The sequence below is a fragment of the Heliangelus exortis genome, chromosome 31 (genome assembly GCF_036169615.1).
Source record: "Heliangelus exortis chromosome 31, bHelExo1.hap1, whole genome shotgun sequence".
Taxonomy (NCBI): domain Eukaryota; kingdom Metazoa; phylum Chordata; class Aves; order Apodiformes; family Trochilidae; genus Heliangelus; species Heliangelus exortis.
The window spans coordinates 1526122-1547614 of record NC_092452.1 but is presented as its reverse complement, the minus strand read 5'-3'; the positions used below and the strand labels follow the sequence as shown (position 1 = coordinate 1547614).

Genomic DNA, 21493 nt, shown 5'->3' with positions numbered 1-21493 from the left:
TGAGGAAGAAGTGCTGCTCAGGGCCTGATAGCAGAAGCAGGGGTTAGACTCAGGCATTTCTTTGTGCTGCCACAGACTTCCATGGAAAATATGGAGGCCGTGTAAAGGAAAGATCAGCAAAGTTCCCCTTTTGTCTTGCAGAACAAAACAGTGTTTTTCAGTCAGTCAGTTGAAAGGCAAAGGAGATGATGTTTGTTTCTGCCCCTTCCAACTCTTGTGTTTGATGCTTTGCAGAAGGATGTTCTTGTGAGAAAACAAAAGCCGGAGAACAAGGAACAAGTATTTTCTCACCTGGCGCCAAAATATGGTGAGAGTCCTGAGTTAGGGAATGGTGATCCAGACTCTTCCTCTCTGAATGTTACTGCTTGGGAAAGGAGCTAAAGTGGTGATTGACTCCGTTCTTCCCTGGTGTGTAGGTACCCTGGCAGCCATGACACCACAGGAGGAAGAATACCTTGATTTTCTCCTGGCTTCAGAGGTACTTTCTGTGAAGGACAGGGAGGTTGCCATGATGGGGCTGGGGAGGGAAGGAGGAAAATCCAGCAGGCCCTGAGAGCCTGGTTCTCAGCTGGGCCCAGGCCTTTCTGAAGCTGCTTTGCTCCTTTCCCTGGAAGTTGTCATCAGGTTGGAGCAGGAAGCCAGGGCTTTTCCCTGGAGCAAAGCAGGAGTAAAGCAGGAGAAAAGAAGGATGAAATGATGGGTTTGGTAATGGTGTAAGTGAAGTGAAGGGAGGCTCCTGTGAGGAAGAAGTGCTGCTCAGGACCTGATAGCAGAAGCAGGGGTTAGACTCAGGCATTTCTTTGTGCTGCCACAGATTTCCCTGGAATAACTGAAGGCCGTGTAAAGGAAAGCTCAGCAAAGTTTCCCTTTGGCCTTGCAGTAGAAAAATTCTTCTTCAGTCAGTCAGCTGCAGGCAAAGGAGATGATGTTTGTTTCTGCCCTTTCCAACTCTTGTGCTTGATCTCTTGTAGACGGAAGATCCTGTCAAAAAAGAAAAGCCGGAGAAGAAGAAATTAGAAGCACCTTCTCATCAGGCGCTGAAATCTGGTGAGAGTCCTGAGTTAGGGAATAGTGATCCAGGTTCTTCTTCTCTGAATGTTACTGCTTGGGAAAGGAACTGAAGTGGTGATTGACTCCGTTCTTCCCTGGTGTGTAGGTACCAGGCCAGCTGTGCCACCAAAGCAGGAAGAAGACTTTGATTTTCTCCTGGGTTTAAAGGTACTTTCTGTGAAGGAAAGGGAGGTTGCTGTGATGGGGCTGGGGAGAGAAGGAGGAAAATCCAGCAGGACCTGAGAGCCTGGTTCTGAGCTGGGCCCAGGCCTTGCTGAAGCTGCTTTGCTCCTTTCACTGGAAGTTGTCATCAGGTTGGAGCAGGAAGCCAGGGCTTTTCCCTGGAGCAAAGCAGGAGAAAAGAAGGAGAAAAGAAGGATGAAATGATGGGTTTGGGGATGGTGTAAGTGAAGTGAAGGGAGGCTCCTGTGAGGAAGAAGTGCTGCTCAGGGCCTGATAGCAGAAGCAGGGGTTAGACTCAGGCATTTCTTTGTGCTGCCACAGATTTCCCTGAAATCTGAAGGTCGAGTAAAGGAAAGCTCAGCAAAGTTTCCCTTTGGCCTTGTGGAATCAAGAAGCCTTTTTCAGTCAGTCAGCTGAAAGGCAAAGGAGATGATGTTTTATTCTGCCCCTTCCAACTCTTGTGTTTGATCTTTTGCAGAAGGATGTTCTTGTGAAAAAAGAAAAGCAGGAGAAAAAAGAAGAAGTTTCTCAACAGGCGCCAAAATATGGTGAGAGTCCTGAGTTAGGGAATAGTGTTCCAGGTTCTTCCTCTCTGAATGTTACTGCTTGGGAAAGGAACTAAAGTGGTGATTGACTCCGTTCTTCCCTGGTGTGTAGGTGCCCTGCCAGTCGTGCGACCAAAAAAGAAAGAAGGCCTTGATTTTCTCCCATCTTCAGAGGTACTTTCTGTGAAGGACAGGGAGGTTGCTGTGATGGGGCTGGGGAGGGAAGGAGGAAAATCCAGCAGGACCTGAGAGCTTGGTTCTGAGCTGGGCCCAGGCCTTGCTGAAGCTGCTTTGCTCCTTTCCCTGGAAGTTGTCATCAGGTTGGAGCAGGAAGCCAGGGCTTTTCCCTGGAGCAAAGCAGGAGAAAAGAAGGAGAAAAGAAGGATGAAATGATGGCTTTGGGGATGGTGTAAGTGAAGTGAAGGGAGGCTCCCGTGAGAAAGAAGTGCTGCTCAGGGCCTGATAGCAGAAGCAGGGGTTAGACTCAGGCATTTCTTTGTGCTGCCACAGACTTCCATGGAAAATATGAAAGCCGAGTAAAGAAAGCTCAGCAAAGATTCCCTTTTGTCTTGCAGAACAAAACAGTACTTTTCAGTCAGTCAGTTGAAAGGCAAAGGACAGGATGTTTTATTCTGCCCCTTCCAACTCTTGTGTTTGATCTTTTGCAGAAGTACATTCTTGTGAGAAAAGAAAAGCAGGAGAACAAGAAACAAGTATTTTCTCACCTGGCGCCAAAATCTGGTGAGAGTCCTGAGTTAGGGAATGGTGATCCAGGTTCTTCCTCTCTGAATGTTACTGCTTGGGAAAGGAACTAAAGTGGTGATTGACTCTGTTCTTCCCTGGTGTGTAGGTACCAGGCCAGCTGTTCCACCAAAGCAGGAAGAAGGCCTTGATTTTCTCCTGGGTTTAAAGGTACTTTCTGTGAAGGACAGGGAGGTTGCCATGATGGGGCTGAGGAGGGAAAGAGGAAAATCCAGCAGGACCTGAGAGCTTGGTTCTGAGCTGGGCCCAGGCCTTGCTGAAGCTCCTTTGCTCCTTTCCCTGGAAGTTGTCGTCAGGTTGGAGCAGGAAGCCAGGGCTTTTCCCTGGAGCAAAGCAGGAGCAAAGCAGGAGAAAAGAAGGAGAAAAGAAGGATGAAATGATGGGTTTGGGGATGGTGTAAGTGAAGTGAAGGGAGGCTCCTGTGAGGAAGAAGTGCTGCTCAGGGCCTGATAGCAGAAGCAGGGGTTAGACTCAGGCATTTCTTTGTGCTGCCACAGATTTCCCTTGAATAACTGAAGGCCATGTAAAGGAAAGCTCAGCAAAGTTTCCCTTTGGCCTTGCAGTAGAAAAATTCTTTTTCAGTCAGTCAGTTGCAGGCAAAGGAGGTGATGTTTGTTTCTGCCCTTTCCAACTCTTGTGCTTGATCTCTTGTAGACGGAAGATCCTGTGGAAAAAGAAAAGCCGGAGAAGAAGAAATTAGAAGCACCTTCTCATCAGGCGCTGAAATCTGGTGAGAGTCCTGAGTTAGGGAAAAGTGATCCTGGTTCTTCCTCTCTGAATGTTACTGCTTGGGAAAGAAACTAAAGTGGTGATTGACTCTGTTCTTCCCTGGTGTGTAGGTACCAGGCCAGCTGTGCCACCAAAGCAGGAAGAAGACTTTGATTTTCTCCTGGGTTTAAAGGTACTTTCTGTGAAGGAAAGGGAGGTTGCCATGATGGGGCTGGGGAGGGAAGGAGGAAAATCCAGCAGGACCTGAGAGCTTGGTTCTGAGCTGGGCCCAGGCCTTGCTGAAGCTGCTTTGCTCCTCTCTCTGGGAGCTGTCATCAGGTTGGAGCAGGAAGCCAGGGCTTTTCCCTGGAGCAAAGCAGGAGAAAAGAAGGAGAAAAGAAGGATGAAATGATGGGTTTGGCAATGGTGTAAGTGAAGTGAAGGGAGGCTCCTGTGAGGAAGAAGTTCTTCTATCAGCCCTGCTCAGGGCCTGATAGAAGAGGCAGGGGTTAGACTCAGGCATTTCTTTGTGCTGCCACAGATTTCCCTGAAATCTGAAGGTCGAGTAAAGGAAAGCTCAGCAAAGTTTCCCTTTGGCCTTGTGGTATCAAGAAGCCTTTTTCAGTCAGTCAGTTGAAAGGCAAAGGAGATGATGTTTTATTCTGCCCCTTCCAACACTTGTTTTTGATCTTTTGCAGAAGGATGTTCTTGCGAAAAAAGAAAAACAGGAGAAAAAGGAAGAAGAAGTTTCTCAAGAGGTGCCAAAATCTGGTGAGAGTCCTGAGTTAGGGAATGGTGATCCAGGTTCTTCCTCTCTGAATCTTACTGCTTGGGAAAGGAACTAAAGTGGTGATTGACTCCGTTCTTCCCTGGTGTGTAGGTGCCCTGCCAGCTGTGCCACCAAAGCAGGAAGAAGGCCTTGATTTTGTCCCATCTTCAGAGGTACTTTCTGTGAAGGACAGGGAGGTTGCCGTGATGGGGCTGAGGAGGGAAGGAGGAAAATCCAGCAGGCCCTGAGGGCTTGGTTCTGAGCTGGGCCCAGGCCTTGCTGAAGCTGCTTTGCTCCTTTCCCTGGAAGTTGTCATCAGGTTGGAGCAGGAAGCCAGGGCTTTTCCCTGGAGTAAAGCAGGAGTAAAGCAGGAGTAAAGCAGGAGTAAAGCAGGAGTAAAGCAGGAGAAAAGAAGGATGAAATGATGGGTTTGGGCATGGTGTAAGTGAAGTGAAGGGAGGCTCCCGTGAGAAGGAAGTGCTGCTCAGGGCCTGATAGCAGAAGCAGGGGTTAGACTCAGGCATTTCTTTGTGCTGCCACAGACTTCCATGGAAAATATGAAGGCCGAATAAAGGAAAGCTCAGCAAAGTTTCCCTTTGCAGAACAAAACAGTGTTTTTCAGTCAGTCAGTTGAAAGGCAAATGAGATGATGTTTGTTGCTGCCCCTTCCAACTCTTGTGTTTGATATTTTGCAGAAGTACATTCTTGTGAGAAAAGAAGAGCAGGAGAACAAGAAACAAGTATTTTCTCACCTGGCGCCAAAATCTGGTGAGAGGCCTCAGTTAGGGAATGGTGATCCAGGTTCTTCCTCTCTGAATGTTACTGCTTGGGAAAGGAACTAAAGTGGTGATTGACTCCATTCTTCCCTGGTGTGTAGGTGCCCTGCCAGCTGTGCCACCAAAGCAGGAAGAAGGCCTTGATTTTCTCCTGGGTTTAAAGGTACTTTCTGTGAAGGACAGGGAGGTTGCTGTGATGGGGTTGGGGAGGGAAGGAGGAAAATCCAGCAGGACCTGAGAGCTTGGTTCTGAGCTGGGCCCAGGCCTTGCTGAAGCTGCTTTGCTCCTTTCCCTGGGAGTTGTCATCAGGCTGGAGCAGGAAGCCAGGGCTTTTCCCTGGAGCAAAGCAGGAGAAAAGAAGGAGAAAAGAAGGATGAAATGATGGGTTTGGCAATGGTGTAAGTGAAGTGAAGGGAGGCTCCTGTGAGGAAGAAGTTCTATCAGCCCTGCTCAGGGCCTGATAGAAGAGGCAGGGGTTAGACTCAGGCATTTCTTTGTGCTGCCACAGATTTCCCTGAAATCTGAAGGTCGAGTAAAGGAAAGCTCAGCAAAGTTTCCCTTTGGCCTTGTGGAATCAAGAAGCCTTTTTCAGTCAGTCAGTTGAAAGTCAAAGGAGATGATGTTTTATTCTGCCCCTTCCAACACTTGTTTTTGATCTTTTGCAGAAGGATGTTCTTGCGAAAAAAGAAAAACAGGAGAAAAAGGAAGAAGAAGTTTCTCAAGAGGTGCCAAAATCTGGTGAGAGTCCTGAGTTAGGGAATGGTGATCCAGGTTCTTCCTCTCTGAATGTTACTGCTTGGGAAAGGAACTAAAGTGGTGATTGACTCCGTTCTTCCCTGGTGTGTAGGTGCCCTGCCAGCTGTGCGACCAAAAAAGAAAGAAGGCCTTGATTTTGTCCCATCTTCAGAGGTACTTTCTGTGAAGGACAGGGAGGTTGCCGTGATGGGGCTGGGGAGGGAAGGAGGAAAATCCAGCAGGCCCTGAGAGCTTGGTTCTGAGCTGGGCCCAGGCCTTGCTGAAGCTGCTTTGCTCCTTTCCCTGGAAGTTGTCATCAGGTTGGAGCAGGAAGCCAGGGCTTTTCCCTGGAGTAAAGCAGGAGTAAAGCAGGAGTAAAGCAGGAGTAAAGCAGGAGTAAAGCAGGAGTAAAGCAGGAGAAAAGCAGGAGAAAAGCAGGAGAAAAGCAGGAGAAAAGCAGGAGAAAAGAAGGATGAAATGATGGGTTTGGGGATGGTGTAAGTGAAGTGAAGGGAGGCTCCCATGAGGAAGAAGTGCTGCTCAGGGCCTGATAGCAGAAGCAGGGGTTAGACTCAGGCATTTCTTTGTGCTGCCACAGACTTCCATGGAAAATATGAAGGCCGAATAAAGGAAAGCTCAGCAAAGTTTCCCTTTGGAGAACAAAACAGTGTTTTTCAGTCAGTCAGTTGAAAGGCAAAGGAGATGATGTTTGTTGCTGCCCCTTCCAACTCTTGTGTTTGATATTTTGCAGAAGTACATTCTTGTGAGAAAAGAAGAGCAGGAGAACAAGAAACAAGTGTTTTCTCACCTGGCGCCAAAATCTGGTGAGAGGCCTCAGTTAGGGAATGGTGATCCAGGTTCTTCCTCTCTGAATGTTACTGCTGGGAAAGGAACTAAAGTGGTGATTGACTCCATTCTTCCCTGGTGTGTAGGTGCCCTGCCAGCTGTGCCACCAAAGCAGGAAGAAGGCCTTGATTTTCTCCTGGGTTTAAAGGTACTTTCTGTGAAGGACAGGGAGGTTGCTGTGATGGGGTTGGGGAGGGAAGGAGGAAAATCCAGCAGGACCTGAGAGCTTGGTTCTGAGCTGGGCCCAGGCCTTGCTGAAGCTGCTTTGCTCCTTTCCCTGGAAGTTGTCATCAGGCTGGAGCAGGAAGCCAGGGCTTTTCCCTGGAGCAAAGCAGGAGAAAAGAAGGAGAAAAGAAGGATGAAATGATGGGTTTGGTAATGGTGTAAGTGAAGTGAAGGGAGGCTCCTGTGAGGAAGAAGTGCTGCTCAGGGCCTGATAGCAGAAGCAGGGGTTAGACTCAGGCATTTCTTTGTGCTGCCACAGATTTCCATGGAATAACTGAAGGCCGTGTAAAGGAAAGCTTAGCAAACCTTCCCTTTGGCCTTGCAGTAGAAAAATTCTTTTTAAGTCAGTCAGTTGCAGGCAAAGGAGGTGATGTTTGTTTCTGCCCCTTCCAACACTTGTTTTTGATCTTTTGCAGAAGGATGTTCTTGTGAAAAAAGAAAAACAGGAGAACAAGAAAGAAGAAGTTTCTCAAGAGGCGCCAAAATCTGGTGAGAGTCCTGAGTTAGGGAAAAGTGATCCAGGTTCTTCCTCTCTGAATGTTACTGCTGGGAAAGGAACTAAAGTGGTGACTGACTCTGTTCTTCCCTGGTGTGTAGGTGCCCTGCCAGCTGTGCCACCGAAGCAGAAAGAAGGCCTTGATTTTCTCCCATCTTCAGAGGTACTTTCGGTGAAGGACAGGGAGGTTGCCAGGATGGGGCTGGGGAGGGAAGGAGGAAAATCCAGCAGGACCTGAGAGCTTGGTTCTGAGCTGGGCCCAGGCCTTGCTGAAGCTGCTTTGCTCCTTTCCCTGGAAGTTGTCATCAGGTTGGAGCAGGAAGCCAGGGCTTTTCCCTGGAGCAAAGCAGGAGAAAAAAAGGAGAAAAGAAGGATGAAATTACAGGATTGGGGATGGTGTAAGTGAAGTGAAGCAGGGCTCCTGTGAGGAAGAAGTGCTGCTCAGGGCCTGATAGCAGAAGCAGGGATTAGACTGATGCATTTGTTTGTGCTGCCACAGATTTCCCTGGAATAACTGAAGGCCGTGTAAAGGAAAGCTCGGCAAACCTTCCCTTTGGCCTTGCAGTAGAAAAATTCTTTTTCAGTCTGTCAGAAGAAAGGCAAAGGAGATGATGTTTGTTTCTGACCCTTCCAACTCTTGTGTGTGATCTTTTGCAGAAGTACATTCTTGTGAGAAAAGAAGAGCAGGAGAACAAGAAACAAGTATTTTCTCACCTGGCGCCGAAATCTGGTGAGAGTCCTGAGTTAGGGAATGGTGATCCAGGTTCTTCCTCTCTGAATGTTACTGCTGGGAAAGGAACTGAAGTGGTGATTGACTTGACACACAGCAAATATTTGCCTTGCCTGTGAATCCTGGCGGCCACCAGGAGAGTAGGAAAGAGCTTTTGCTCCCTTTTGTTCCTTCTCTGAGAAGGGAGAGTGTGGCGTTTGGATTCCAGCAGGTGCTGTTTGGAGCAAGTGTCCTTCTTGCTTTTGTTGCTGTGGTGTCTCTCAGTTCATGTGAAAAATATGTGCAGGGTAGGGGGAGAATCAGAACTGGAGTGTCTTGAGTTTTCCTGTAGCATTGTCTTTTTTGGCTGATCCCCTTGGATGGGAAAGCTGTGCCTGCTCTTTTCGGATTCTTGGAGGGGTTTTGAGTAGAGCTGAGGGAAAACTTGTGTCTCAATATTCACCTCTAGGACTAGTAGAATATTCTGGCACATGGTTTTATCTCACTCCAGTATGTTTCGTTGTCACCTGATTGGTTGTTGTGTAAATTGCCAGCTCTCTGGTTTCTTGTCAGTGATGAGTTCAGCTCTCTTGAGTTCTTTTTCCTTTTGTGTTCTGCTGGGATTTTGGAACTGGGTTTTATGTCCATGCATATGCTGCTCCTGAATTGCATTTGGATTTCCATCCTTCTTGCCCTTCCAGTGGCCATCCCAGAACTGTATGCTAAGCCTTCTGTTCTCAAGGCTGAACAATCACAGTTTTCTCCCCCTCTCCTTATATGACAGAACCTCCAGTCCTCTGATGATCCTTGTGGCCCTTTTCTGGACCCTCTCCAGCCTGTCTGCATCTTTTCTGTAATGAAATGAAAATTGCTGGAAGAATTTAGCTAGTTACTGCCTGGCACACTCTTTACTCTGAGACAGAGAGATCTCTCACCTTGATGAAACAGAAGGGATGTATTTGTGGCCACTTGTAGTGATACTCAGAAATTTTCCTTTTTACAGTAGAAAGAAAAATGCCACTGAAGACAGGAATTCCCACGTTGCAGGACCCACAAGGTTGGTGCAGCACTTTCATACCTGACAAAATGAGCAGGGCTCCCCAAGTGGTGGGGCCCAAAGCAAATATCATGTCCCAGATATCACAGAGTTCCCCAGAGTGCTGTTGGACCCTGGGAGATCTGGGCTCAAGCCCTTTGCTTTCTAAACTCCTTTAGAGAGGATCCTGTGTGTGGCTGGACAGGAGCAGATTTGAGGGGGGGGGTGTTATTTTGTGCTAAGATTTTCCTCACAACTCTTCAAGATGCACTGTGGGTGTCAGGAAGTAGCATTAAGTCGTGGTGGTTATAGAGATCTGTGGGTTTCACTGCAGGGGAGCACTCAGGATCTACCTGCCACGTGTCACCATCAGCTGAAAAGGAAGTCCTCAAGAAAGACACTGAACGCCTGCGGGTATGTAAAGCCAAATATTGGGAATTAGAGTCTGGAAATGGTGTTAGCCACCAAGGTAAAGCAATCAGGAATAATGCTGAAGGGAGAGTCCTGTCCAGGAAGGTTGTGTTACAGTCTGAAGTGAAGCTGGGTGCCATCTGCTTATGATGCAGACAAATCCTTATCATTTTGTCAGATCTTTGGTGTTCTACAGCTTTGTTTCCAGCTGGTTGGCTTCAGTTTTGGGCACTGTTTTTCCTGTTGTGCTGTGGGACAAACAGTGCAGTCAAATGCATCTTTTTCCCTATGCAAAATGCAGACTCAAGAGAAGGGGGAGGTTTGTCTGTAAGGTGCTGCTCTGTGTGATGAAACATGCCTGGTCTTCCTCCTTTTACAAGAAAGATCATGCAGAACCCCTTGAATTTTGGTGACCTTTCTAAAGCTTTCCCTGCCTCTCTAAAACATGTGCATTTTTTTGGCCATGTTAAGAGGTGTTTGCAAAGGGTTCTCTTCAGAGGGAGTCCATGAGGGGAATAAGGCAGGAATCCTGTTGGTGTCTGGTATGGGACAGAGCTAGACAGAAGGTTCTGGAGTCTTCTGTAACAGCTCAAGGGGAGTGGAGCAAATTATTTGCTCTTGGGGACATGGTTTAGTGGGCATGGTGGTGTTGGTTTCCCTGTTGGACTTGATACTCTTCGAGGTCTTTTCCAGCCTCAATGACTCTTTGGTTCTGTGTCCACACAGGAGCAATTGGCCCAGCTCCAGAGTGAGAACCTTTCTCTCCGCCAGCAACTGGAAGAGATGCAGATCCAGCAGCTCATCAGAAAAAACACTGTGAATGTGACACAGGACTGGGTTAATAACATCTCCAACGATTTCAGTGCTGATACTGAGAAGAGAGTTAAACTCCTGGACGAGAGAAACAAGGAGTTAAATGCTGAGTACAATGATTTAAAAGAGCAATTGCTTAAATATGAGGCTGACAAAGTAGAAAGACAGGTAAAGTACACACTATTAGCAGTGTTTAAGACTATTCGCAGTGTTTTGGTGTTACTTGATGTGTTTTGGGGCTTCTAAAGGACCTTCCTGTTTGTCAAAAGGTCAGCTTCAGACACGAAGCTTTCTCTTCTACCATGGGCAGCAATATTTAAATTTGTTTGTTCTTTGTGGCTCAATGAAAGACAAATAACTGGGCAGAAGACTCATTAGGGCCTCAGTTAAACTGTCTTTCTGCAAATTCAGAGTGTACATGAGTAGTAAATGTGCTTCTCTGCAGAGCACTAGCATAAATTTCTGTTGCTCAAACATGGACCAACCAAGTCCCCTTTCTGCATGGAGCTGTTTTTTCTCTACATCTCTTTTTTAAGAAAAGAGGTGGAAGAGAAAAAAGAGAGGGGGCTGGAGTGAGGGATAGGTAGAGGGTTGACAAAGCTGTAGGTAATGGCAGAATGCACTGTTCTGTCTGCTCCTAGGAGTAAGTATGGTCTGCTCATAGAGAGTCTACTCATAGAGAAACTACTCATGGGAGAGTATTCTACCAGCCCCAGGCAGAGCAATGCTTTCAAAGCTACTTTTTTTTTTTTCATTTTTTATTTTTTTTCAGTTTTCCTTAATTTTCTGGAAAGCACTCACTGAGTCCCATTGAGTGTTTAGACACTCTGGTGTCCTGCCTTTAGTCACCAGAGTAAACTCTGCAGCCAGACTATGGTGTTACAACAGATTGCCTTGAGTTTTCTTAAAAAAACAAAAAGAAAAATACATGATTCAGTGTATGCTTGTGTATTGTTTAAGAAGAATAATACTTAAGCCTTTTTTGTGTGTGAGAAAACAGGAATCCTGCTGATAGTTTGGAGGTGCTCAGCTGTTGGCAGGCAAAATTGAGTCCCAAGACAGGTCTAATTGTATAATCAAATAAAGTAAAGGCATATTTCATGTTCTTACAACTTTCTTCATGCTCATGTAACCATTTGATTAGGACACAATCAGACAGCTGCAGCAGGAGCTTGCTGATGCTCTTAGAAAGCTGGCTATGGCAGAAGTTTCCCTGGAAGTTAACATGTGCCACTGCAAGAACCTGGAGGAAACCAAGCTGGGCTTGCAGAAGGAAGTGGAAGAGGTTAAAACCAAGGTACACAAAGTTCTCATAAAATCCTAAAACAAGCTTCAACACACTGGATGGGATGGTGAGTGACTGAGTCAGACTGTTCTGTGAAAGCAGTGTCCATGTCTGTGACATGAGGACACTTTGCCCTTACTTGGTGAAAGGTTTGTATGTGGTTGGGTTCTCTGCAAAAGGAACTCTGTGTCTCTTGCTTATTACACTTGGTTTGGCCATGCAGGTTGTCTGAAGCTTGCTGTGCTTCCCCTCCCAGTGGTAACAGAGAATCATAGAAATATTTTGGTTGGCAAAGACCTTTCAGGTCAAATCCAGCACTGCCAAGTCTGCCAGCAAATCGTGTTCCTCAGCACCACCTCTCCACATCTTTCAGGTCTTTTCTCTTTATCTTCAGTGGTGGTGACTCAATCCCTTCCCTGGGCAGCCAGGTCCAGTGTCTGAGAACCCTTTAAGTAAAAGGATTTGTCCTGGCACTTGTTCTTATTGAATCTCCTGCAATTGGCCTTGGCCCATTGATCCAGCCTATGCAGGGGTTTCTGCAGAACCTTCTCAAGCAGATCAACACTCCCACCCAGCTTGGATGCCAGCTGCAAGCTGACTGAGGGTACAGCTGATTCCACTCTCCAGATCATTGACTTTTACCAGTAAAGAGAACTTGTCCCAGTGCTGAGCCCTGGGGAACACCACTGGGAACACCACCAATGGATTTAACTCCATCCCCCAGCATGTTCCCAACTCTGAATGCACTTGTGACTTACTCTGCCTATAGATATATATCTGTAAGGGGTCTAAGAGATCTCTTTAGGAGAAGGATGAAGTTTTTAATTGATATTTTCAATGGGGGAGCAGCCAAGGGGATACAGAGTCACTGAAAGGGTGAGAGGGTGAGTGTTGGTGCTCAGAACCATTTTGTGGGGAATTGGAGGGATGGGAAAGGAGAGTGTGGAAGATGATGAAGTGACACAGTTTGTGTCCATTTGCTAGGAGGAGTGAAGGTTGGAATGGACCTGAAGTGATGACAGTTCTTTGGGTAGCAGACACAGGCAGTCCTGAGTTCTTCAGCAGCAGCTGATCCCTCTCCATAAAACCTCTGCTGACTGTTGTGGGTTCTTGCTCTTCTTTTTTAGCGTCAGCAGCTGGAAAAACGACGTCTTCAGTCTGAGGGTTGTGTTCATGACTTGAAGATTGCCTTGGAAATTGAGGAAAGAGTCCAGAGAGTCTCTTATCAGACACTGCAAATCCTGTTGGCATCTGCTGAGAATACTGACATGAAACAACTGGAAGAACGAGTGCAGTGGTAAGAGAGTAACACAGTGAACCAAGGTGTCTGTCACCTTCTGGGGTTGTCCTTGGGGTCTGGGGGGTCCTTGTTGCATCACAGCAAATTAATGGATGATTTGGAAGATGTTTTTGTTTGTCTTTTCCTCGCTGGTCTTTAAGAATTGGTGCTCTGGTGGATTTCCATAATAAGATCTGTATTTCTCTTTAAGCCTTGAAGCTCAAAGTGCCAGACTGGAAACTACAGTCCAGCAGCAAAGCAGTAAAATTGAGGCTGCTCAGAGAGACCTGCAGCCTTGTGCCCAGGTAAGCAGCTCATGTTGGGAGCTTCTGAGCCTCGTTACCAGTTGCTGTGAATTGCTTTGAATTGCTACCAATTGCTTTGAATTTTTGTCACTTTTTTTCTGAGTTGATGGTTGGACTCAGTGATCCTAGAGGTCTATTGAAGTTGTGACAATTCTGATTCTGTAATCCCAGGCTGGCAGAGTCCATGAGCCCCAGGGGCAGGAACAACCCCACACACAACCCCAAGAAGAGCAGCACAGCTCTGCTGAGAGCCAGAAGGATGAGCCAAGAGTGCAGATCTGCATTCCTGCCAGGACTTGGTGTCTTGTAGGTCTGGGAGTGGAGGGGATTGCAAGTTGTCGTGGTCAGATGTACAGGTCCTGTTGTCACTGTGCAGGGGACAGTGGTCAGGAAAGAGGTGATGGGAGTGGAGGGAATCCTTCCCAAAGGAAATGAATTCTTGGTGCAGGGTTCTGCCTCAGCTGCTGAGGGGAGTGAGGAGGCTGCAGTTGCCTCCCAGAGTGAAGCTCGGTCCTGGGCATGGGGCATGGACAACTGGGGGTGGGGAGAGGTCCCTTTTTCTCTTCAGTGTTTGCAGGTGTGTTTTCTGCTTCAGGAGCAGGCAGCCTCCAGGGACACACTGGGACACATCAGAGACAGTGACCCTGGCACACAGACTCTGGGACACATCAGAGACAGTGGCCCTGAAACACAGACTCTGGGACACATCAGAGGCAGTGGCCCTGACACAAAGACTCTGGGACACATCAGAGACAGTGGCCCTGACACAAAGACTCTGGGACACATCAGAGACAGTGGCCCTGACACAAAGACTCTGGGACACATCAGAGACAGTGGCCCTGAAACACAGACTCTGGGACACATCAGAGGCAGTGGCCCTGACACACAGAGTAAGCAGCTGAAGCACAGAATTAGAGATCCTGAGTATGACTTGAACATAAAAATTACCCCTCGAGCAAGTACTGCTGGAAGAGAAAAATATGAAAAGCCCTACCTGGAAGAAATAGAAAGAGGAAGATGCCTAGGATACAAATTGGAAAGGTAAGGACATGCTTTTTGGAGTGGTAACAAGGTGCCACTTTTCTTCCTACATTTTCCTGCTGGAATTCCTCTTCTAGATCTGGTCAGCATTATGTATGTAAGCCTAAGATGGCTCAGTTGTGAGGAGAGTTCCTTAAGACCCTTCCCCTTCCTTAGAGCTGTCTTAATTTCTCTCAAGTGTTGCAGCAGTAAGAGATGGAACTGTTTTGTTGGTGTTTTTTTTTTTAACCTGATTGAGTTTTAATCAGGAGTGAGTGTATGGCAGAGAAGATGAGTTTCATGTCCTTTACTTGAATAAGGAGAGGCACTTAAGAGAACAAAACTTGCTTCTGTGAAGCAAAACCAATCTGTGTCTCTTTTGGCTGCCATTTTAGCAGCATGTCTGAGGTTGATCCCTCCATGGGAAAGGGAGGGTAGCTCAGAGTTGTTGTGCAGCTGACATACCCTTTGGAAGAAGCTGTGTAAACTCCTGGCATTCATGGGTTGCTTTGAAGCCCTAGTGCTGAAAAATCCCAAGTCTTGGTAGCTCTTGCTGCTCCTTGCAGGTAGTGTGATTACTAAGAAACAGGCTCTCCAAAACCCCTCAGGTCAAATGCTGCTCTGGATTCTCTCCTAATCCCTTCTACTTTCTGCAGTTCAAGAAGAGGCAGAGGCCTGGAGGGTAACCATGCCAAAATGCTGTGTGTGTCTGAATGCTTCAGAGCTGCTGAGAAACTCCCAGAAGCCAAAACTCTTCTCCCTGTGAAGCCCAGCAGAAGGAGCTTTGACAGGAGAGGTCTGGTTCCAAATCCTGGTTGGTCTTCAGTGGGGCCAGGACATTCCTGCAACACTTTGAGCAGACAGTCAGGACCAGAAGAAAGCTTCCTGAGTACCTCCATGAATGCCTCTTTGTCAAGAAAGAGGCTTGCAGACATTTTGCTTTGGGTGAGCTTTTGGAAATACTGTTCTCAACTGCAGAGTATCCAGCAGCAGGGTTGCTGCAGTTCTGTTTCTGTTGCTTCTCTGATTTTGGTTTCAGCTGTACCCTTGTACCAGAGCAGTCTTTGCACTGATAGCTTTTAAACTTGTTTCATTTGCATGTAGGCCATGTTCTCCTTTCTCCCTAAAGAAGACCTTTGAGCTGAAGGCCATTTTTCTTTCTTCTCCAGCTCCTTAATCTTCTCTTTTCCCTGCAGCCAGGTACATGACAAGCTTTGTAGGCTGCTTAATGTTTTGTGCTACAGTTAATGTTGTTGAGCACTGAGAATGCTACTGGCTGACCAGGTGTTTCTCTTCATTAAAAATCAAACCCCAAAGCCAAGAGGATGATGTGTTTAGTTTTTATCACGTTGTGCCAATTTTAGGACTGTTATAGAATTTTAGGATGACAGCAACAATTGGTTTATGTTTTTTAATTGTATGTTTTCTGTATAATTCTAGACCCACCGGAAGCTGACAAAGAAAATCTCTGAAGAAATTGAAAATGGTAAAGTGTCAAGATGCCAGAGTGTTTTTAAAGACAAAGATGACTGCTCCTAACTCCTGATAATAATGTCTTGAAAGCCATTTCTGTCTAAACTAAACTGTTGAGTTCTTATGCTGAGGACAGTGGGATTTTTTTCTGCTAGTTTTCCAGTTTAGACTTAAATGTGAAAACTTTCTCCTTACAAAATATTGTGTAAAAAGTTTTGGAGTTGCCTGAGAAAAAAACAAGCACAAAAAATGAACCCATTTCATCCACATAGATACACTTGGCTGATGCTGCAGTCACCTCTTCACTAGAGTTAATCCTCTCTCACAAGCCTAAAAGGAATCTTGAGATAAATTTGTATAGATTTCATCCATCACTTCTCCTCCTCTCTCCATCAATTGCATTCAGCACCAACCCAAAAAATAGAAATTCTCTGCTGCAAGTTCTTGCTCTTTGCTGTCTCTTCTTCATTGCTTGTGTTGGTGGCTTCTCTGTTGCAGTTTTCAATGAGCAAGGAGAGGATAATCAGGGACAAAAGAGATCCTTTCTTTAGGGAAAGATCCCTCAGTAGTGTTCAGGCAAACCTAAGAGGAGTTGACTGCTTGTAATCCATGACACCAAACTTGCTCTGTGATGCACAAGGAGGAATTGCACCTGGTTCACAATTGGGTGCATTTTGAGCATCTGGTGTTTCTTTCAGGAGCTTGAGAAATGCTGCTGACTGAGAAGTACATGTGGAAAAAAAAAATCTTTCTCCCTTTCTGCCTGGCCCTTTGGTTGTTTTGTTCCCTTGGAAGTTTTTTAGCCTCTTTCTGGATTGTAGTCTCTCCAGTGACCTCTTTGCCCCTGTCTGCTGTAAAAGTAACACCAGGAATCTTGTCTCTTGTCTCCTCAGCCACTGCTGAACTTGACAATATGTAAGGGAACTTCAGCCATACCTATTCCTGGACCTTCAGAAGATTTTGATGTTGACCAAACAGGAGTCCTGTGATGTTGCAACCAAAAATTGCCCAATTTTTGTGAGTCTCATGCACTGTAAGTTCCAGATATTGTTTGAAATTGGTGTTTTGTAAACTTTCTCAGCTAGTACCTGTCTTTGTCTTATTGTTGCCCTCCTTGCCTTTGCTTTCCACCCCCTTCCCTGCCCTTGTCCCTCTCCTCTGTTCCCCTCTGCTCTCTTCTGCATCTTCAGCCTCTCCTGGAGGCTGGGCCATTGCCCAGGGTGCCTCTGTGTCCTGTACCTCGGGGGGCTTGAAGCAGAAATGTGTTCAGATGATGGACAGGAGCTGCAGTCTTGCTGATCATCAGTTGCCAGACTTGGTGCCAGCTCCCTGGGCAGCCTGTTCCAATGTTTAACCACTTTCTCCCTGAAGAAATTTTTTTTGGACATCACTGATCAAGCTCAGGATCAAGGTGAGGCTCCTGCTGGCTCCCTCTCCCATCCCTCTCAGGCTCAGCTCCTGGCAGGAGGGATCTTTGCTGTGTCAGGAGGACCCCAGCCCCACCACCCTGGTCCCTCCCCAACCCTGACCTCTCCCATCCTGTGCAGTGACCCAGCCAAGGGGTTTGCAGAGTAATGGTGGTTCCTGCTGGTGGGGGGCTGGGGAGGTGGGATGGTACACGAGGAGAAAGGGCTGGAGAACATGGAGAAGGTGTTGGAGAACAGGGAGAAGGTGTTGGAGAACAGGGAGAAGGGTTGGAGAACTTCTGAGGAGCAGCTGAGGGCCCTGGGGGTGTTGCTCCTGCAGCAAAGGAGGCTGAGGGGAGACCTTCTGGCTCTGCCATCCCCTGAGAGGAGGTTGGAGCCAGGGGGGGTCGGGCTCTGCTCCCAAGGAACAAGGGATGGGCCAAGAGGAACAGCCTGGAGTGGTGCCAGGGGAGGTTTGGGTTGGAGCTTGGGGGCAATTTCTCCCCTTTTGGGCTCTCAGGTCCCTGGTCTGGCTGGAGCAGCAAGGTCTCTCCCAGCCAGAAGGATCCCATGGTCCTGTGTCCCCTCCCCTACAGATCAGGATGACTGCTGCTTCCTTTGGGATGAAGGGGCTGGAGAACACAGAGGAGAGGAACTGCTGGAGAACATGGAGAAGATGTTGGAAAACATGGAGGAGTGGCTGGAGAACACGGAAAAAGGTTGGAGAACACGGAGAAGGGTTGGAGAAGATGGGGGAGGGATTGGAGAACATGGTGAAAGGGCTGAAGAACACAGAGGAGGGGTGCAGAAGATGGAGGAAAAGCTGGAGAACACAGAGAAGGGTTGGAGAAGATGGGGAAGGGGGTTGAGAACAAGGAGCAAATTCTGGGGAACATGGAGGAAGAACTTCTGGAGAAGTTCTGTGCTGCTGGCCCAGCCCACTCAGAGAACCTCCTTGAGGCACCGAGTGCCCCAGAAATCCACCAGAAAGTCCTGCCTGGGGTCAGCAAGCACAGGGCCAGGGCCTTGTGCTGCTCCTCACCCCACTTTTCCTCCCCCTCTCCCATGGTATCACCATCACGACAACGAGCGGCATCGCGACGACCCGCGGCGCGACGTGAGCGGCGGCTTCAAGAGCCACGACCTCTCCGACGACTGCAGCTGGGACTACGACTGAGGTGGGATGGGGTGGGGGTCCCAGGGGGTCCCTGGGGCAGTGGGGAGGGGGCTGGGGGCAGCGTTCCCATTCCCCATCCCCTCCAGGCTACGACTCGTGGATGGGCAGCGGCACCGTCGTGAGGATGAGGATCCCTACGACAGCGAGAGGAGAGGGGGGAGCAGTGGAATTCCCGGGAAGATTACAGCTGGGATGACATCCGACAGGAGGACAGAGGTAAAGGCTCAGGGAAAGAGGCTCAGCTGGACAAGAAGGCCACCAGGTGGCCAAGGTGGCCACCAGCACCCTGGGTGGTGACAGTGCTGGTGTGGGCAGGAGGAGCAGGGCAGGAGCGAGACATTTGCTCACGTTCTTTCTTTTTATTTGCCTTAACAGCCAGGATTTAAGAGTTGTCAAAGCAGAGGTTGTCTGGCAGGTGAGCAAGCAGTGTTTTTCTGTGGGGGGGAGAGCTGAAAACTAAAAAAACCTGAAAAAACAGCTTTGGAGAAATGGGCTTTGACCTGCAGGTCTCCATTCCACCCTTTCCAGGGCAGCCAGAGCCATCCTTAGTACATTTCTCCCTGGGCTTGGCACATGGAACAAGGGAACTGAGGGAAACTCTGTGTTCCATGTGCATTTCCATGTGGTTCCAGGTGTAGTGCAGCCAGAGAGGCCAGATTTGGGCAAGGAGATGTTCTGTGTTAGAGTGGGCACTGCTGAGCTCAGCAGAATCATGGCTAAGCCCTTTGAGGATGGCTTTTAGTGGAAAAAAAAATAAATTTGTTGCTTTCACTGCAAAGGCTGAACTGTATGAAATGTCTTGCTAGGCCAGGCTGAGCCCCTGTCAGGTTCTCCTGTGTGGGGCAGCTTTCCCCAGAGGCTGCTGAGGGTCAAACTTGGGGGGAATTTCAGCTCTGAGGGCTTCATTTCCCTCTGCCCTCCCCAGACATGATCCTGAGCCAGCAAGAAGTCTGTGGAGTTGGATGAGCAGATGTGGGTGAAAGTTTGGGAAGTGCTCTGAGGACTTTCCCAGGGTTCATCATGTCTGCTCCCTGAAATTTCCTACTCCTGAGGGAGCAGGAAAAAAGCAGTGGCTCAGGGAAAAGCCTCTGTGGGAACAAGCAGTGGAAATATTCTGTGTAAGACAAAGGTTGGTGGAGGCACAGGAGGTCTCCAGGGCTCCAGGCAGGTCCAGGGGTCTCTGTTTCAGGGGTCAGGGCAGGTCAGGCTTTGGCTACATGAAAATGAGGGATTTGGTGCAAAGAGAAGGCAGGTTCTGGCACTGCTGGGAATCATTGTTCAGTGGGCCAGGAAAAGTGCTCTTGGGCAAGCTGGTTTATAGCTGGAATGATGGGGAAATGGGTGCTGCTCCCAGGGAGACCCAGGATTTCCCATTGCAAGCTGGATCCTGGAACCCCCTCCACATCTCAACAGGGCCAGAAACTGCACACAGGTGCCAGGTGGACACTTTCCACTTTGATTTTGCAGTTCTTTCATCACTTGAAGCACTTTGGGACATCAGTGAAACACCAGCCAGATTTCACCGAGCTGAAAGGTGCATTTCTTCACCCTGATCCAGCTCATCTGCCTCGTCCTGCTCTGGGCCATCAAGGTGTCCTGTGCTGCCATCACCTTCCCCATGCTGGTAGGACCTGGAGCTGCTGGGCAGGGGGATTTTGGCCACCTTGGAGTGAGCTGTAGCATCATCTCTGGCCTCACCGTGTCTTCCCTCTTCTGTTTGAAGGTTTTGGCTCCTGATTTTGTCCAGAAATTGATGGATTTGTGCTTCTCAAAGCAAGAGCTCAGCTTTCTGGATGCCAGAAAGCAAGAAGCAGCAGCCAAAAGATGACAAAAATGAAGCCAAAGAAGAAGAGGTAAAGCTTGCTGGGGGCTGTGAGATTGCTGTTTGTATCACAGCTTGTCTGTAAATGCTGGGGGAAGATCAGAGCTCAGGAAAAGCAAGTCCTGATAGCTTGGGTCCAGTGTCATGACCCTTTTTTGCCTAAATTAGTAGTGAGCCTAACACTTGGATAGAGGGTAATTTTAAAAATGAATTATTTATAATAAAGATGATGGAGAGGATGGTGCCAATGCTGCCACTGGTGCCAATGATGATGATGATGATGATGATGATGATGAAATTAATTCCTTATAGTGGTGTTTACAACTACCCCTGAAAAAAGATTTGGAATTAAACCTTTTTTTCTGCTGCAATAACAGCCAAAGCTGCCACAGGTCAGGAGGAGAGGGCTTCAGGCAATTTTCTTCCTGATGTTTCGTTTATCTCAACCTTGAATTAAATATTTTCCATCAGGAGTCCTGGAAGACAGTGGAAGCATCACCTGAAAATTAGAAGCCAGAAGACATGGAGGCCCCAAAGCAGAAACAGGTAAAGCCCCACCAAGTGCCAGGCCCTGAGCAAGATGAGTTTGAAGGTGTTTAGAACCAAATCAGTGGAGTTGGAAGGGACCTCTAGAGATGATTTAGTCCAACCCCCTGCTAAAAAGTAGGATCAGCTGGAGCACATTACACAGAATTGCATCCAAGCAGGTTTTCCTGGTGTTTAGTTTATCTTGAATTAAATATTTTCCATCAGGAGTCCTGGAAGACAGTGGAAGCATCACCTGAAAATTCAGTTCAGCTGTAGATGAACCAGAGGCATGGAGGCCCCAAAGCAGAGACAGGTAAAGCCCCACCAAGTGCCAGGCCCTGAGCAAGATGAGTTTGAAGGTGTTTAGAACCAAATCAGTGGAGTTGGAAGGGACCTCTAAAGATGATTTAGTCCAACCCCCTGCTAAAGCAGGATCACCTGGAGCACAGAATTAGACAGAATGCATCCAAGCAGGTTTTGAATATCTCCAGAGGAGACTCCACAGTGTCCCTGGGCAGCTGTCCCAGTGCTCTCTCCCCCTCACATTGAAGGCCTTCAGGCTTCTTACCTGGTGACAGCCCCCAGGTTGTGACTTGCTCCCCCCTATCCCTTCCTACAGGGCACTGCTCCAAGCAGGATCTCCTTGGGATGCACCAGGTGGTCGGGGAAAAGCCTTTGATGGAAAAGACTCTGATGGAAAAGACTTTTTCCACCAAAAACCTTTCCAAAAAGAAATTTTGGCTGCCTCAGCCCAGAGAACAACAGCTCTTGAAGGTCTTTGCTGCTCCTCCATTAAGGCCTTACATGAACCAACTCTGGGGAGCAGCTGCTTCTTGCACTGCAGAGAAAATAAGAATTTGGGGCCTGATCTTGTCTTTTTTCACCTTTGTGGCAGTAAAATGAACTTCTGTGTCGTGGCTGGTGAGCACAACAGTGACCAGATCTGTTCCCAACTGGAATGCAACAACCCTGCTGTGGTCAGATAGGGTCTGGCGGACGGAAGATCTCGCGGTGTACGGAAAGCTCGGCCAAGCCCCCTCCCCACCTAGAAGACAATAGCCTGAGGAATGCAGACGGAAGTGACATTGCACACCTTGAGCTATTTAAACCTGTGTAACCCCCAATAAAACGCCA

At 47.9% G+C, this 21493-nt stretch overlaps 1 protein-coding gene and 1 long non-coding RNA gene across 7 annotated transcripts in view; both read left to right on the top strand.

Moving 5' to 3' along the window:
* The window catches only part of LOC139788995 (electroneutral sodium bicarbonate exchanger 1-like), a 61846-nt gene extending 40555 nt beyond the window's left edge, over positions 1-21291 (top strand). The window contains exons 1-7 of one of the 6 annotated variants that reach the window (XM_071729407.1): positions 16808-16837; positions 17429-18010; positions 18096-18225; positions 19477-19633; positions 19733-19862; positions 20303-20377; positions 20585-20659. In XM_071729407.1, coding sequence (XP_071585508.1) covers positions 17685-18010; positions 18096-18225; positions 19477-19633; positions 19733-19746 — 627 coding nt within the window. In that variant the 5' untranslated portion in view covers positions 16808-16837; positions 17429-17684 and the 3' untranslated portion in view covers positions 19747-19862; positions 20303-20377; positions 20585-20659. The other 5 variants (XR_011723011.1, XR_011723010.1, XR_011723012.1 and 2 more) reach the window with 5 other exon arrangements.
* On the top strand, positions 14737-16482 carry LOC139789020 (uncharacterized). The gene is made up of 3 exons (XR_011723018.1): positions 14737-14898; positions 15394-15439; positions 16320-16482. It is a non-coding gene; the product is annotated as an uncharacterized lncRNA (long non-coding RNA).
* Positions 21292-21493: the final 202 nt, after the last annotated feature.